The 17,808-nt window shown below is 42.7% G+C and overlaps 1 protein-coding gene across 6 annotated transcripts in view; it reads left to right on the top strand.

Annotated features, from left to right (window-relative positions):
* LOC139547551 (protein furry homolog) overlaps positions 1-17,808 on the top strand; it is a 236,771-nt gene that overhangs the window by 25,805 nt on the left and 193,158 nt on the right. For 2 of the 6 annotated variants that reach the window (XM_071356441.1, XM_071356438.1), the window contains exon 1: positions 7,941-8,329. The exons of the other annotated variants lie outside the window; for them this stretch is intronic. In XM_071356441.1, coding sequence (XP_071212542.1) covers positions 8,260-8,329 — 70 coding nt within the window. In that variant the 5' untranslated portion in view covers positions 7,941-8,259. Of the gene's footprint in view, positions 1-7,940; positions 8,330-17,808 lie in introns of those variants that run through there. 6 annotated transcript variants of the gene reach the window in all.

Raw genomic sequence — 17,808 nt, 5'->3', positions numbered from 1 at the left:
TTGACATTAGGGAGAGGCATGTGTAGCCGAGTGATTATAGGGTCCAATGAGCAGCATTGGGTGAGTCAGGGAGCCGTTCAGTATTTGCTACTACGCTAGGCGAGCTGGAGCTAGCGGGCCGTGGCCAGCAGATGGGTCTTTGGCGACGTCACAACGGAAAAGCTTGTTGAAACGACCTCGGACGATTGCGTCGGCAGACCAGTCGTGATGGATCGGCGGAGCTCCGTGTCGGCAATAAAGGGTCCAGGCCAATTGGCAAAATATGTATTGTAGCCCAAGAATTGGCTGGTAGACCTCTTCGGCTAGCCGGGAGATGGGCCTAGCTTGAGGCTAGCTCCAGGCCAGCTGGTGCTTGCTTCGAGACAGAGGCGTTAGCCAGGAGTAGCCACTCGGATTGCAGGCAGCTAGCTGCAATTATCCAGTGTAATGGTCCAGAGCTTGCGGTAGGAATCCGGAGATGTGGTAGGGAAAAAGCAGTCCGATATGCTCTGGGTTGTTATCGCGCTGTGCTGACTGGCACATGGGACAAGACAAAACACGCGTCCGACCGCTACGCCATCTTAGATTTATGTTACACATTTTGGTTTTTCCATTTATGTTTTGAGGTTGGACTTTTAGCACGTATAGCATATTAGCACATAGGGCTCACAGATTGGTGTCACCTCGTCAGTCATTACGCTGGTGGCCAACTCGTTAGTGGGAAGGTGTTTTACCTGTGTTGGCCCAGGTGCTAATGAGGAGATGCTGGCCCAGTGCTCCAGTGGAGCTTGAGAGATGCTGGGAGAACTACAATTCAGGTCAGCTGAGTTGCGATTTTGAGCTCAACTTAAGTTTGAAAGAAGCCTGAGTTGTGATGTTTTCCCTGTTTAGTGTTTTTTTCACCATATCCTTTTTACTCCCTATCCTAAGTTGTGTGTTTTTCTTTTAGTTTGTCTTTTCGGAGGCAAACCTAGTGGGCATCCATGGTGGGTGTCTTTTAGTGCCCCTTACTAGTCTCTTTGCCAACTTTCAGTGGGCACCCATATCAGTTCCTTTCAGAACCCCTTTTGAACTCCTTTCTGTTTTGCTTGGTTGTTAAAGTGATTTTCTTTGTTCGTTCCCTTTGTTGTGAGCGACATTTTGAGTTTGTCTGGTGGGAACGTAACACCCGCGCACCACTGGCCTCCACTATTTCAGCACCATTTCAACTTCAACATTTCAACATCATCAAATGACCTATGCTTAGTCTAATACAGTGACAGCTAAAAGATACCAAAATCAATGTAAGTTACATATGGTGTGGCTTTCCATGGTACTTATTTCTCTTTGTGTGGGTGTGTGTGAGTGTGTGTGTGTGTGCGTGCGTGCGTGTGTGTGTGTGTGTGTGCAAGTATAAAAAACATGTTGACTTAGAAACGCCAATGCCATCCTCCTCTTTCATGTTGCCGAAACGGTCTATGACTCTGTCAAACAGTACGCTCTTTTAGTTTTTGTTGTCCTAGGCTATCTGGCTAAAATGCTTGCTCGCTAGCCTAACTTCCTTTCATGGGTAATGATGAGCCTGCAAGTTAACATTAGCATACTGCATCTAGCTACATGTTGAACTTCCATCCTCTCAGGCCAGGGGCAAAATGTATGAATTTATTGTTGGATCAGAATTGCCCTTATAATCATTGGCCAGTATGGAGAATTACGTTTAACCACAAGACCAAATCCCTATCTCCATCCATTTAGGAAAGGGACCATTTTAACTAGCTAGCTAGCCACCGGAGGACAAAGACACAACGAGATGCAACAATTAAATTTTTTTACATGACATTTTACTTTGGCTTCCCTTGACACTTTTTTTTGGTGTGCCAGGACCATTCAGGTGTGCCAGAACTCACTGTGCCAGGAGTGATGGGCGGATGGGCGGATGGGCTATTATTTATACTTTCTTTTATCTAAGAGAGGCCAAATTCTCACTGTTTTCCTTTGCATTCAATGCTACGGGCGGCAACAATGTCATACTCTTTCTGACCAGACAGCATCAGATAGATGTGCTACACATACAGAGACAGAAGTGCTGTGTTTTGTTCCCTTTGATGATTTCTCCGGTGAGATACATTCAGCCTCTTGTGAATTGAAGGAAAATTATGAAACAGAGAGAGAGACAAAAGATACATTATTTGATATATTTTTGTATTTTTTTCTTTGTCATTTTGTTGGGGAGGCCTGGCTTCCCTTGCCATCCATAAATACACGCCACTGATCACACTGTCAGGTCACTGACCTCCTCCCTTGAGGCTGTCTCATCATCGTAGGTGATCAGGCCAACCACCGTAGTGTTGTGACATCGTGTGTGTGTGTGGAAGGTGTTGTACAGTACACAGCTGCAGGCGAGACAGATGCAGTTTCCTAGTAAAACTTGTGATAAGCCTTGACAGCTGGGACATCTCTGAACTCACATTTCTCTGCTTTTCTAGCAGTGGGGCTGTAACTTTGTAGCAGTGTGTCTGTAGATTTCTGGCAGTGGGTCTGTAGCTTTCTTGCAGTGTGTGGCTGTAACTGTAGCTGTGGGGCTGTAGCTTTCTGTCATTGGTCTGTAGCTTTCTTGTAGTGTGGCTTAGGGTTGAATAGCAAGAACCAGGTTACCGAGATTTACAGAGAGTTCCCGCCCAAACCCACTCCCTTTTCGCAGGATAAGTTACTGCGAGAAACCAGTCAATTATAATACATTATTTATATGAACAGACGTGAAATGGAACTGTTAAATTATGTGCAGTGTCTAAATCTGACTTATCTTGGGCCTTCTCTCCTCTATCTGCATGATCAATCATTAACGCTCAGGGTGGGGACAGACAGCGCATCTTTGTATGTAGCACTTCACAATGCATGTATCACCTCATGGTGGCCACTTTTTGCTGCAGCATAGCCTATAGCTACAGTAACATAAGGACAGAATGCACTTCTAATTCACAAATTTCCATCTGGCTTTTGGTGGTCATCTTATTTTTTATTTGCAAAGATGATTTTTATTTGAATTGCAGTTGCAGAGTTTCAAAACAGCCTACCACTCGAACATCGTTGCTTTAAATCGATGTGCAGATTATTTTGTGCCCAATTGAAATGAATGGTAAATAATGTATTGTGTTATTTTGGAGTCAGTTTTATTGTAAAGATGAATTGAATATGAATTCACAATTCATTCAGGATTATCCATAATCATGGTAGCATCCACATTAATGTAGAAGTGTTTAGAAACACATTTTATTCTTATTTACAATAAAAGTGACTCCAAAATGAAACAATACATTATTTACCATTAATTTATATTGGGCACAAATAATCTGAAACACAACCAAAACAAACAGTAAATGCATCCCACAAGTTTGTAGAGTCAGAAGCGTGATGTAATCATTGTGTGCTAGGACTTTTGACTACTTTAATACACATATAAGGACATTTGTCCCAATACTTTTGGTCCCCTAAAATGGTGTGACTATGTACAAAAAGTGCTGTAATTCCGAAACAGTTCACCTGATATGATTGAAGATATCCTCAAATTAAAGCTGACAGTCTGCACTTTAACTTCATCGTCATTGTATCATTTCAAATCCAAAGTGCTGGAGTACAGAGCCAAAACAACAACACATGTGTCACTGTCCCAATACTTTTAGAGTTCTCTGTATTTCCAAATTAAAATCAAATTCGCTAGCCTATAATTGTAACTTCATAGGCCGCATGTCCTGCACCAGCATCAAATGTTCTCTCCCAGCTTCATGGTTTGAACGACGTGCGTAATTCCAGTCCACGTAATACAGTATAATACAATACAGTACAGTAATACAGTCCACACTCAAAAATATTAGCCTACTGGAGCTTGTTTCATTGATTTAACCCAGAGAGCAAAGCTACATCCAAGGGCTTTGATTTTCTGTGCTGTGTTTTTTCTGTCCAGCGTAATGTGCGGTACACTGTCATTTTCAACCTCTCCCTGATCCAGTCTGTAATACCTACATGTTTCAAGCAGACTACCATAGTCCCTGTGCCCAAGAATGCTAAGGTAACCTGTCTAAATGACTATCTTCCTGTAGCACTCACAACTGTAGCCATGAAATGCCTTGAAAGGCTGGTCATGACTGACATCAACATCATCATCAACACCATCATCCCAGACACCCTGAACCCACTCTGATCTCCATATCGCCCCAACAGATCCACAGATGACGCAATCTCTAAGGGGCGGCAGGTTTGTTTGTTAAAGCGTTGGGCCAGTAACTGAAAGGTTGCTGGATGGAATCCCCGAACTGACAAGGTAAAAATCTGTTGTTCTGCCCCTGAGCAAGGCAGTTAACCCACTGTTACCCAGGCGAAGAAGACATGGATGTCGATTAAGGCAGCCCCCCCCGAACCGCTTTGATTCAGAGGGGTTGGGTTAAATGCGGAAGACACATTTCAGTTGTATAACCCTTTCCCTATTGCCCTTTCCAATCTGGATAAAAGCCACACCTATGCAAGAATTCTGTTCACTGATTCAGCATGAAACACCATACTGCCCTCCAAGCTCATCACTAAACTAAGGACCCTGGGATTAAACACCTCCCTCTGCAACTGGATCCTGGACTTCCCAACCGGGCAGCCTCCAGGTGGTGTGGGTAGGTAGCAACACATCCGCCACAATGACCCTCAACACGAGGGCCTTCAGGGGTGCTTGCTTAGTCCTCTTCTGTACTCCATTTTCACCCACGACTGCGTCACCGCGCACGACTCCAACACCATCATTAAGTTCGCAAACGACACGACAGCGGTAGGCCTGATCACCGATGACAATGAGACAGGTGGTTAGAGACCTGGCAGTGTGGTGCCAGGACAACAACCTCTCCCTCAACATCAGCGAGACAAAGGAGCTGATTGTGGAAATGGAGGGCCGATCACGCCCCCATTCACATTGACAGGCTGTAGTGGAGCGAGTCGAGAGCTTCAAGTACCTCGGTGTTCACATCACTAAGGACCTATCATGGTCCGAACACGCCAACAAAGTTGTAAAGAGGGCACGACAACGCCTCAGTTGGCTGAAAATATTCATCATGGGCCCTCAGATCCTCAAAAAGCATCACCGCTTGGTATGGCAACTGCTTGGGATCCAACCACAAGGCGCTACAGAGGGTAGTGCGTACAGACCAGTACATCACTGGGGCTGAGCTCCCTGACATCTAGCACCTAAAAAGGCCCTAAAAAAATTGTCAAAGACTCCAGTCATCCAAGTCATAGTGTTCTCTCTGTTACGGCACAGCAAGCCATTTATACATTTAAAAAAAAAATCACTGGCTCTATGCACACTCACTGGACTCTACCTTCACATGCTACACTGACACTCCAACGCACACACACACACACACACACACACACACACACACACACACACACACACACACACACACACACACACACACACACACACACACACACACACACACACACACACACACACACACACACACACACACACACACACACACACACACACACACACAGGAAGGGTAGCTGCTGCCTAGGGATCCAGAATAAAATACAGAAACAGTGTCAATGCTGAGCATGACCTCAGTGTTGTACTGTCAAAAACTGAGCCCAGAATAGACCTGCTTGTTGAAAACTTCAACCAGCTACACACCTCTCATTAGGACTGTGTGTGTGTTTTCTGGTATACATCTGTGTTATGTGATCAAGCAGTGTCTTCCCATTCAGAATACAAATTATTTATTGTATTTTAACAGCAACAGTTCCAACCAAATGTTTTTTTTCAACAATACTTTCTATAGTAAGATGTACAGCAGGCCTGATCATTTTTCTTCTGTATTGTTACTTAGGGTTGCACTATTAAAATGATAAAAATACAAAACTGAAATACCTTATTTCCATAACTATTCAGACCCTTTAATATGAGACTCAAAATTGAGCTCAGGTGCATCCTGTTTCCATTGATCGTCCTTGAGAGTCCACCTGTGGTAAATTCAACTGATTGGACATGATTTGGAAAGGCACACACCTGTCTATATAAGGAGTTAGATGCACTATTGTAAAGTGGTTGTTCCACTGGATATCATAAGGTGAATGCACCAATTTGTAAGTCGCTCTGGATAAGAGCGTCTGCTAAATGACTTAAATGTTAAATGTAAATGTCCCAGTGCATCTCAGAGCCAAAACCAAGCCATGAGGTCGAAGAAATTGTCCGTAGAGCTCTGACACTGTCACGTTCTGACCTTAGTTCCTTTTTTATGTCTTTATTTTAGGTGGTCAGGGCGTGAGTTGGGGTGGGCATTCTATGTTGTTTTTCTATGTTTTGTTCTGTTGTTATATTTTTTATTAGTTGTTATATTTTTTATATATATTATGTGTTTGGCCTAGTATGGTTCTCAATCAGAGGCAGGTGTCAGTCGTTGTCTCTGATTGGGAGCCATATTTAGGTAGCCTGTTTTCTATTGTGTTTTGGTGGGTGATTGTTTCCTGGGTTTGTGTTTGTGTCACCATTCAGGACTGTTTCGGTTTTCATTTATTCTCTTGTTCTTTTGTATTTTGTATTCATTCTCGATTAAATTATATTATGGATACGTACCACGCTGCATTTTGGTCCTCCTCTCCGTTACAGACACAGGATTGTGTCGCAGCACAGATCTGGGGAAGGGTACCAAAAAAAAATTGTGAAGCATTGTAGGTCCCTAAGAACACATTGGCCTCCATCAGTCTTAAATGAAAGAAGTTTGGAACCACCAAGACTCTTCCAAGAGCTGGCCGCCCGTTCAAACTAAGAAAATCGGGGGATTTGGGAAACGGAGAGCAGACAGATGGTTATTTTTGGCATTATAAGGCACAGGACCCTACGGCGTTCACAGAGCGCTTTGTACACAAATGTCAGTCGGAACTGGTCCAGAACCCCTCAATGGGGAACTTAACATCTACGATTAACCCCCCACAACAACAGCGCCACGGGCGCCCAGTGTGGCAGCCCCCCACTCCAAAACCTGTATGTTGGGTTAAAAGCGAAAGTCAAATTTCGGTTGGACCTTGTGTGCAATTGACCGATAAAGTGAACTCTCTCCCTTATGAAGCTTGCATTATCCCAATATTATGAGATGTATGTTTTGACTGAAAAATATGTGTTGAGCCAAATTCCCAGTAGGAAAACCTCAATAATTTCAACATTGTTTTGCCCTCTGTGTTACTGATGTTGGTAAAGGCATTACTGTGGTAAAAATATAAATAGTCAGTCCCGAGTTGATGTGCAGGGGTAGAAGGTAATTGAGGTAGCTATGCACATATAGGTATGGTTAAAGTGACTAGGCAACATGATAGATAATAGACAGTAGCAGCAGCGTGTGTGTGTGTGTGTGTGTGTGTGTGTGTGTGTGTGTGTGTGTGTGTGTGTGTGTGTGTGTGTGTGTGTGTGTGTGTGTGTGTGTGTGTGTGTGTGTGTGTGTGTGTGTGTGTGTGTGTGTGTGTGTGTGTGTGTGTGTGTGTGTGTTGGGATGGGTTGTCAGTGTACTGTAACCTCCTGTACTATAGCTCCCATCCTCTCCCAGTCTGAGAGTCTCAGGTTGCTCAGTGACAGTGCTCAGCAGCTCTAAGGGGGACGAGTCCCTCATCGCTATCATCATTATCAGGCCGCTGCAGAGACAAACACTGGTTATCATTAACTGAGCTCCGCTAAGAGGATTGCTTCCTGCACTTCCAGCCTCCATGTAGTTATTTAAAGGGAGCTTGCACATCGCCGCCCTGCATGCCTGCCTGACGCGCGTCTTTAGATACACAGAGAGAGAGGGATAGATAGGAAGAGAGAGGGCAGGAGGGAGGGTGGGACAGAGAGGGACGTAGGGAGGGAGAGGAAGAGAGAGGGAGGGAAGAGAAAGAGAGAGAGGGATTGGAGAGAGGGGAAGAGCAAGGGAGGGAGCAGGAGACAGGAAGAGTGAGGACAGGGAGAGAGAGATAGTGGGAGAGCGAGCAAGTGCAGGGAGAGAACATGATGGAGTGAGAGAGCAGAGAGAGAGCGAATGAGTGAGTGAGCGAGGAGAAGAGAGATAGAGGGCTGAGCGCCAGGAACAGGAGGAGGAGGAGGAGAAGGGGCAGCGCAGTGTCAGTTTGTTCTGGTGCTCGCCAGCGCAGCAGAAGTGTTATGCATCACAGTGTGGTGACAGTGACAGCAACGGCAGCTTAAACTGCTGCTCCAGAGCTGCAGGAGTAAACAACAACAACAACAGTAGCATCAACAGGAAGACGTTCTACCTGTGTGCAGCCTGCATAGGCATGGCTAGCCAACAGGACTCAGGCTTCTTTGAGATCAGCATCAAGTCTCTGCTCAAGTCCTGGAGTGGATGTGAGTATACACTAGTTTGCCGGCCAGCCTGCCTGGCGTCCAGCGCAGCATGCTTGTTTAGTGCTGTTAGCGTTAGCTACCACACCAGACTAAATTTAGCGTCAGTCATTCAGAATGACAGACAGCGTAGAGATGATAGCGTAGCTTAGTGTTGCGCACATGTTGGATGAACTACTTAGTGGTGCTGATTCACTATGTGTTTTCCCCCAAGTTTTTTGGTTTTGGCTCCTTTTCCTGTTTGTGGGTAAGGGTCAGGGTAAGACTTCTTTCTACGTGAGCTGCCTGCCGTGGAGTTTAAATAGCTGCTGTTCAATGCTGGGCTGCCTAATAGGATTAGGGAGGTTCAGCTCTAGAGTACAGCTTCACCACCCTGCCGTCCCATAGAGAGGCAGGTTGGATAGGATGCTATTTGATGTGATTTATTAGGATCCCCATTTAGCCCGACGCCAATGGCGACAGCTAATCTTACTGGGTTCCCGGCACATAGCGAGAAATACATTACGTACACAAGAATTTACAGTTTACATACATTTAAAAACATTAACATGTAGTGTGTGTGCATCTATCAGTTCCAAATGCATGTCAGTACATACACACAGCAAGTAGGTCACATGGGGGAGAGATTTTGGGGCCATGAGGTGTTGCTTTATTTGTTTTTTGAAACCGGGTTTGCTGTTCACTTGCCCTATATAAGAAGGAAGGGAGTTCCATGCACTCATGGTTCTGTATAATACTGTACGTTTCCTTGAATTTGTTCTGGACCTGGGGACTGTGAAAATACGCCTGGTGTTGAGTCTGGTGGTGTGTGTGTGTGTGTGTGTGTGTGTGTGTGTGTGTGTGTGTGTGTGTGTGTGTGTGTGTGTGTGTGTGTGTGTGTGTGTGTGTGTGTGTGTGTGTGTGTGTGTGTGTGTGTGTGTGTGTGTGTGTGTGTGTGTGTGTGTGTGTGTGTGTGTGTGTGTGTGTGTGTGTGTGTGTGTGTGTGTGCGTGTGTGTCAGTGCTGCATGTAAGTTGACAATTAAAACATTTTTTTTTTTTTTCAACTCATTAATGTTTCTTTTAAAAACAAGACGTGACACAGGCAGTCTTTCCTCAACTCTTAGCCAAGTGAGACTGGTATGCATAGTATTAATACTAGCCCACTGATTACTATGAAGAACAAGATGTGCCGCTCTTCTTGACCAGCTGCAGCTTAACTAGGTCTTTCTTTGCAGCGCTTGACCATATGACTGGACAATGATCAAGATAAGATCAAACTAGAGCCTGCAGGACTTGCTTTGTGGAGTGTGGTGTCAAAAAAGCAGAGCATCTCTTTATTAGGTCAGACCTCTCCCCATCTTTACAAACATTGAATCTAAAGTTGAAATCGGAAGTCTACATACACCTTAGCCAAATACATTGCAACTCAGTTTTTCACAATACCTGACATTTAATCCTAGTAAAAATTCCATCTTAGGTCAGTTATGATCACCACTTTATTTTAAGAATGTGAAGTTTCAGAATAGTAGTAGAGAGAATGATTTATTTCAGCTTTTATTTCTTTCATCACATTCCCAGAAGTTTACATGCACTCAATTAGTATTTGATAGCATTGCCTTTAAATTGTTTAACTTGGGTCAAACGTTTCGGGTAGTCTTCCACAACCTTTCCACAAGAAGTTGGGTGAATTTTGGCCCATTCCTCCTGACAGAGCTGGTGTAACTGAGTCAGGTTTGTCGGCCTCCTTGCTCGCACACACTTTTTAAGTTCTGCCCACATATTTTCTATAGAATTGAGGTCAGGGCTTTGTGATGGCCACTCCAATACCTTGACTTTGTTGTCCTTAAGCCATTTTGCCACAACTTTGGAAGTATGCTTGGGGTCATTGTTCATTTGGAAGACCCATTTGCGACCAAGCTTTAACTTCCTGACTGATGTCTTCAGATGTTGCTTCACTATATCCACATAATTTTCCTTTCCTCATGATGCCATCTATTTTGTGAAGTGCACCAGTCCCTCCTGCAGCAAAGCACCCCCACAACATGATGCTGCCACCCCCGTGCATCACAGTTGGGATGGTGTTCTTCAGCTTGCAAGCCTCACCCTTTTTCTTCCAAACATAACGATGGTCATTATGGCCAAACAGTTCTATTTTTGTTTCATCAAACCAGAGGACATTTCTCCAAAAAAGTACGATCTTTGTCCCCATGCAAACCGTAGTCTGGCTTTTTTATGGCGGTTTTGGAGCAGTGGCTTCTTCCTTGCTGAGCGGCCTTTCAGGTTATGTCGATATAGGACTCGTTTTACTTTGGATATAGATACTTTTGTACCTGTTTACTCCAGAATCTTCACAAGGTCCTTTGCTGTTGTTCTGGGATTGATTTGCACTTTCCGCACCAATGTACGTTCATCTCTAGGGGCCCCATGGTGTTTGTACTTGCGTACTATTGTTTGTATAGACGAACGTGGTACCTTCAGGTGTCTGGATATTGCTTCCAAGGATGAACCAGACTTGTGGAGGTCTACAATTTTTTTTCTGAGGTCTTGGCTGATTTACTTTGATTTTCCCATGATGTCAAACAGAGGCACTGAGTTTAAAGGTAGGCCTTGAAATACATCCACAGGTACTCCTCCAATTGACTCAAATTATGTCAATTAGCCTATCAGAAGCCTCTAAAGCCATGACATAATTTTCTGGAATTTTCCAAGCTGTTTAAAGGCACAGCCAACTTAGTGAATGCAATCTTCTGACCCACTGGAATTGTGATACAGTGAATTATAAGTGAAATAATCTGTCTGTAAACAATTGTTGTAAAAATGACTTGTGTCATGCACAAAGTAGATGTCCTAACCGACTTGCCAAAACTCTAGTTTGTTAACAAGAAATTTGTGGAGTGGTTGAAAAACGAGTTTTAATAACTCCAACCTAAGTGTATGTAAACTTCCGACTTCAACTGTGTATGTTTTGACCATGACAGTTTTACAATCTAAAGTTACACCAAGTAATTTAGTCTCCTCAACTTGTTCAACAGCCATACCATTCATTACCAAATTCAGCTAAGGTCTAGAACTTAAGGAATGGTTTGTACCAAATATAATAGTTTTAGTTTTAGAGATGTTCAGGACCATTACTGGCCACCCATTCCAAAACTGACTGCAACTCTTTGTTAAGGGTTTCAGTGACTTCCTTAGCTGTGGTTGCTAATGTGTATATGATTGAGTCATCAGTATATACACATGCTTTGTTTAATGCCAGTGGCAGTTCATTGGTAAAAATAGAAAAGAGTAGAGTGCCTAGAGAGCTGCCCTGTGTTACACCGCACTTTACATGTTTGTCATAAGAGAAGCTTCCATTAAAGAAAATCCTTTGAGTTATATTAGATAGATAGCTCTAATACACTATATGGCAGAGGTTGAAAAGCTGTAACACATACATTTTCTCAACAAGAGGTTATGGTCAATAATATCGAAGGCTGCACTGAAATCTAACAGTACAGCTCCCGCAATCTTCTATAAGTATGCTGAAAGCCTGCTGTTAATTTGTTAACAGATTAAAAAAATGTACAACAGTTTGTGAAAAGCTTGAAGCAAGTTGCTAGGTCTGCTGTTAGAACCAGTTAAGGACTTTGGCTTAACTCCAGGCTTGAGGATAAAGACTTTCCTCTAGGCTTAGCTATGATATGTGTCACGCCCTGACCATAGATAGAGAGCTGTTTATTCTCTATGGTGGTTGGGGCGTGACAATGACTAGGGTGGGATATCTAGGGGAATTATAATTCTATGTTGGCCTGATATGGTTCCCAATCAGAGGCAGCTGTTTATCGATGTCTCTGATTGGGGATCATATTTAGGTAGCCATTTTCCCCATTGTGTTTGTGGGATCTTGTGTTTGTGTAGCTGACTGTGAGCAGTCCAGAACGTCACGTTTCGTTTGTTTGGTGAGTTTTGATTTATTAAAATATGTGGAACTCTACGCACGCTACGCCTTGGTCCATTCATTATGGCGAACGTGACAATATGACAGATAGGAGTGGCTATAGAGTCAGCTACCATCCTCCGTGGCTTTCCATCTAAGTTGTCAATGACAGTAATAGATCAGATTTAATATTGCAGATATATTGATTTAATATTGCAGATATATTGTGGCTTCCATAATTGTTATTGTCTGCATCATTTACAATCCCCCATATATATGTTTTGTGTATATATATACAGTGCATTCTGAAAGTATTCAGACCCCTTGACTTTTTACACATTTTGCTACATTACAGCCTTATTCTAAAATGGAATCTATCTACACATACCCCATAATGGCAAAGCGAAAACCGCTAATTTAGTCAAAATTAAAACATTTAAATATCACATTTACATACAGTGGGGAGAACAAGTATTTGATAACCTGCAAAATCGGCAGTGTTTCCTACTTACAACGCATTACAACGCAAAAATCCAGAAAATCACATTGTATGATTTTAAGTAATTAATTTATTCTCTGCAGATCCTCTCATGCTCTGTCAGGTTGGATGGGGAGCATTGCTGCACAGCTATTTTAAGGTCTCTCCAGAGCTACTCGATCAGGATCAAGTCCGGGCTTTGACTGGGCCACTCAAGGACATTCAGAGACTTGTCCCGAAGCCACTCCTGCATGGTCTTGGCTGTGTGCTTAGGATATTTGTCCTGTCGGAAGATGAACCTTTGCCCCAGTCTGAGGTCATGAGCGCTCTGGAGCAGGTTTTTATCAAGGATCTCTCTGTGCTTTGCGACGTTCACCTTTGCCTCGATCCTGACTATTCTCCTAGTCCCTGCCGCTGAAAAACATCCCCACAGCATGATGCTGCCACCACCATGCTTCACCGTAGGGATGGTGCCAGGTTTCTTCCAGATGTGACGCTTGGCATTCAGGCCAAAGAGTTCAATCTTGGTTTCATCAGACTAGAAAATCTTGTTTCTCATGGTCTGAGCGTCTTTGGGTGCCTTTTAGCAAACTCCAAGCAGGCTGTCATGTGCCTTTTACTGAGGAGTGGCTTCCGTCTGGCCACTCTATCATAAAGGCCTGATTGGTGGAGTGCTGCAGAGATGGTTGACCTTCTGGAAGGTTCTCCCATCTTCACAGAGGAACTCTAGAGCTCTGTCAGAGTGACCATCGGGTTCTTGGTCACCTCCCTGACCAAGTCTCTTCTCCCCCGATTGCTCAGTTTGGCCGGGCGGCCAGCTCTAGGAAGGGTCTTGGTGGTTCCAAACTTCTTCCATTTAACAATGATGTAGGCCAATGTGTTCTTGGAGACCTTCAATGTTACAGAAATGTTTTTGTACCCTTCCCCAGATCTGTGCCTCGAAACAATCCTGTCTCGGAGCTCTAATGACAATTCCTTCGACCTAATGGCTTGGTTTTGGCTCTGACATGCACTGTCAACTGTGGGACCTTATATAGACAGGTGTGTGCCTTTCCAAATCATGTCCATGCAATTGAATTGACCACAGGTGGACTCCAATCAAGTTGTAGAAACATCTCAAGAATGATAAATGGAAACAGGATGCACCTGAGCTCTGTTTTGAGTCTCATAGCAAAGGGTCCAAATACTTATGTAAATAAGGTATTTCTGTTTTGTTTTTGTTTTAATTTGCAAAAATGTATACACAAAAGCTCTGAACCTTTCTATTCTCATAGATTCTACATATTGTAAATTACAGATAAACATTATTATATTATTGATCGATTGACTATGACTTACTTTATAAATACCCAGTAGTGCTGTTTGCAGTTAGCTCCAGGTAAATATTGCAATGCTTCAGCCATTACTCCAACAACTTAACAAAATGTAAACTTACAATGCCTTTCCTTCATTATGAGTTTTTTATGCATGAGTACTCACTGCTCACTGTTTATTGTTGTCATTTCCTGCTAAATTTGCCCACTTTGCCAATGAAGTAATCATTAAAATAATTGGCAACATCAAATGGTTTTGTGATGAATATGCCATCTGATTCGATGGAATTTAATTAGTCTTTCTGCCCATAATTTCATTTAAAGTACTCCAAAGTTGGTTTGCATCATTCTCTATGTCATAGATACTGGCTTTACGATACAGTTTCTTCTTATTTTCGTTGTGTTTCGTCACTTACTTTCTCAATTTGCAGTAAGTCAAGATGTGCAGCCAGACTTCTTAGCCACCACATTTGCCCCTTCTCTTTCAAACATACAGTTTTTCATTTCCTCATCGATCCATGGAGATGTAACAGTCAGTTTCTTAACAGGTGCATGTTTATCAATAATTGGAAGACGCAATTTCATAAATTCATCAAGTGCCGTGTCTGGATGCTCCTTATTAATCACATCAGACAAAGAAATATTTTTAACATCATCCACATAAGAGTCACAGCAAAATATTTTGTATGATCTCTTATACACTATTTTAGGCCCAGCTGTTGGAACTTTGGCTTTCTTGGATAAGGCCACTACATTGTGAAAACTGCATCCAATGGGTACAGATGCAGCTTTAGAACAAAGTTCTACAGTATTCGTAAAAATGTGATCAATACATGTGGATGATATTGTTCCTGTAGTGTTTGGAAACACCCTGGTAGGTTGATTAATAACCTGAACCAGATTATGTGCGCTGGTTACAGTGAGACGCTTCCTCTTCAGTCCTCTCAGTCAATATTCAGGTCCCCAAGAAAGTAGATCTCTGTTTACATCACATACACTATCAAGCATTTCACACATATTATTTAGATATTGACTGTTAGCACTTGGTGGCCTATAGCAACACCCCAAAAGAAAAGGCTTCAGATGTGCCAGGTGAACCTTCAACCACAACACTTCAATAACACTTGACCTAAGATCTTCTCTAAGCATTACAGGGATATGGCTCTGAATATATACAGCAACACCTCCACCATAAGCAATACTGTCTCTTCTATAGATGTTATATCCTTGTATTGCTATCAATTGAATTATCTAATCGAGTCTCAGAAATGACTAGTATATAAATGTTATCTGATGTTAGCAAGTTATTGATTTAATTAGCCTTCTTTCTAAGGCTGCATATAGTAATATGGGCTACTTTCCTGGGTGGCTTATCAGATATAGACATAATATGTAAAATATCTAACAAAGCAAGATAAAATAAATATATTCAGTCCATTAATCAGTTGGTGTGTGTGTGTGTGTGTGTGTGTGTGTGTGTGTGTGTGTGTGTGTGTGTGTGTGTGTGTGTGTGTGTGTGATGCGGGGCTGAAGCTTCGAACCCATAGCCTTGGCTCTCTCATCCCTTCCAGGCTTCTGGGAGGGAGCATGGACAATGAGCCTGTCATAGCGGGTGTAAGCAATGTCCCCACGCGCTCTGTCAGCTTTCATGGTTGGGATAAGTACTTCCTCTTCTGGCGCACAGCTGGGCTTGTCACCTGGGCTGATAGTGGGTTTTCCAGTCCTGTGGGCGCTCTCCACCTAAATGTTATTGTGGTCCATCTTTAGTTTCTCTGAAATCATTTCCCTCACTTTGTCCTCGTGGGGAGATTCTGCAATTCCGTCCACAACAATGTTGTTCCACCTTGATTGTCCCTCGAGATCATTTGATTTCTCCGTCACTGTTATCATGGATTCACATGCAGAACTGATATCCTCTCTCAATGACAGATTTCTGTCATCTACCGTTCTCCTGTTTACACTCATTGAGCTGATCTTGGGAGAACTGCAAACTGTTCTTCAGGTCCTGAACTCTGGTCAGGTCTTCCATTTGTTTATTAGTTGACTCCACCAGTATTTGGACACAAGACTTCAAGCAATTTTCTTGTTGTTGTAACAACTGCTTGTAGAATTATTTTTGTTCGTTTAAAAGATCCTTCTCCTGTGATAGAGAGACACCACTGTCCTCAACGATAATCCCACCAGCTTTGGTCTTTGTTATGGTAGTGTCACGTTTCGGACCTTATTTACTTTGTTTTGTCTTTATTTTGTTGGTCAGGGCGCGAGTTGGGTGGGTATTATCTATGTTGTCTGTTTCTATGTGGGGTTTTCTAGTTTGGCCTGATATGGTTCTCAATCAGAGGCAGCTGTCATTCATTGTCTCTGATTGGGAACCATATTTAGGTAGCCTGTTTTCACTGTTGGTTTGTGGGTGTTTGTTTCCTGTGTCAGTGTTTGTGCCACACGGGACTGTTTTCGGTTAGATTCACTTTGTTATTTTGTATTGTGTCATGTTCAGTTGATTCTATTAAAACATGGACACTTACCACGCTGCGTTTTGGTCCGATCCCTGCTACACCTCCTCTTCAGACGAAGAGGAGGAAATCTGCTGTTACAGGTAGCAACGTTGGTTACGCTGTTACCCCTCGCAGTTCCACACTGGGCAGGTCGCAGGGATGATTGGAAACAACAACAAACAGCAGGGATATAGAGAGCCACAAGCCCGGGACAAGCCACAAGGGGCTGCATTGCGGGGCTGCATTCAAGACCTCAAGAAAATACCACTAGCTTGATAGGCAGCTAGCTATGCCCAGAAGCTCCTCAGACCCGTACTTAGTCGGCAGAACCACTGGAATCACATTTTTGTTGTGACCCTTGCAAGTTTAGACCATTGCGCCATTCACCTGCTTGCTATAGCGCTACCAGACTTTGGTTGCTTCCCAATGGCACCCTAGTACCTTTACGGTGCACCACTTTTGACCAGGGCAAATAGGATCTTAAAATAACTCAACTAACTAGGCCTAAACCCCTTTCTTTGTGGGGTCACTTAAAAGCATTCTCTTAAAAGCATTTTTCTTAAAAGCATTTTTCTTAAAAGCATTTTTAAAATCACACATATCAATGCATAACATTCAAATACACAGTTTTAATCCAGGAAATATTGACAGCCCCAAAAAATGAAGTGAATGTGTAAGAATAATATGAAGTACTGTACATATTTAAGTGCATTCTACAAGTTTGGCATTTCACAAGAACATACTGTAATACAACAGAATGATGTTATTCTAACAATAGAGCCTTCCTGGAAAGTTATGAAGGATTTGATTTGTTTGTTTGACAATTTAAAAACACAATTAAAAACGAATGCTAAATTATGTCACCCGTTCTACATGGTAGCCAAAAGGGTTCTATCTGGATCCAAAAGGGGTTCTTCGCAGGGTTCTCCTAGAGTGTAGCTAGCCAGCCAGCCCACAGAGAGCATTGCATTGCGGGTTTTGTATTCGACTTGAGCTGCAACAGATTTCCACAATGATTTTCACGTTGCTACCAACCTCATTATAACAACAAAATGAAACATTTGTTCACAATAGATATCGTTCTCACATATTAGTGTTATTTAACACTGTAAATTACAGGAATGAGGGGTTTTGGGTATATTTTTACTTTAAGGTTTTTTGGAAGTTTATAACAATATTTATGGTGGCCTTTTTGGGTACTTCAGATTATCACAGTAATTATCGCTGGCCCTTTTTGTAGCCTTACAACAAGTAAAATGTATAAAATAATCAAATAAGATAATACAATTAATAAAAAATA

This window comes from Salvelinus alpinus, chromosome 21 (assembly GCF_045679555.1).
Source record: "Salvelinus alpinus chromosome 21, SLU_Salpinus.1, whole genome shotgun sequence".
Classification (NCBI taxonomy): Eukaryota; Metazoa; Chordata; class Actinopteri; order Salmoniformes; family Salmonidae; genus Salvelinus; species Salvelinus alpinus.
Note: the sequence above shows the minus strand (reverse complement) of the source record. Positions and strands in the feature narration are given on the sequence as shown.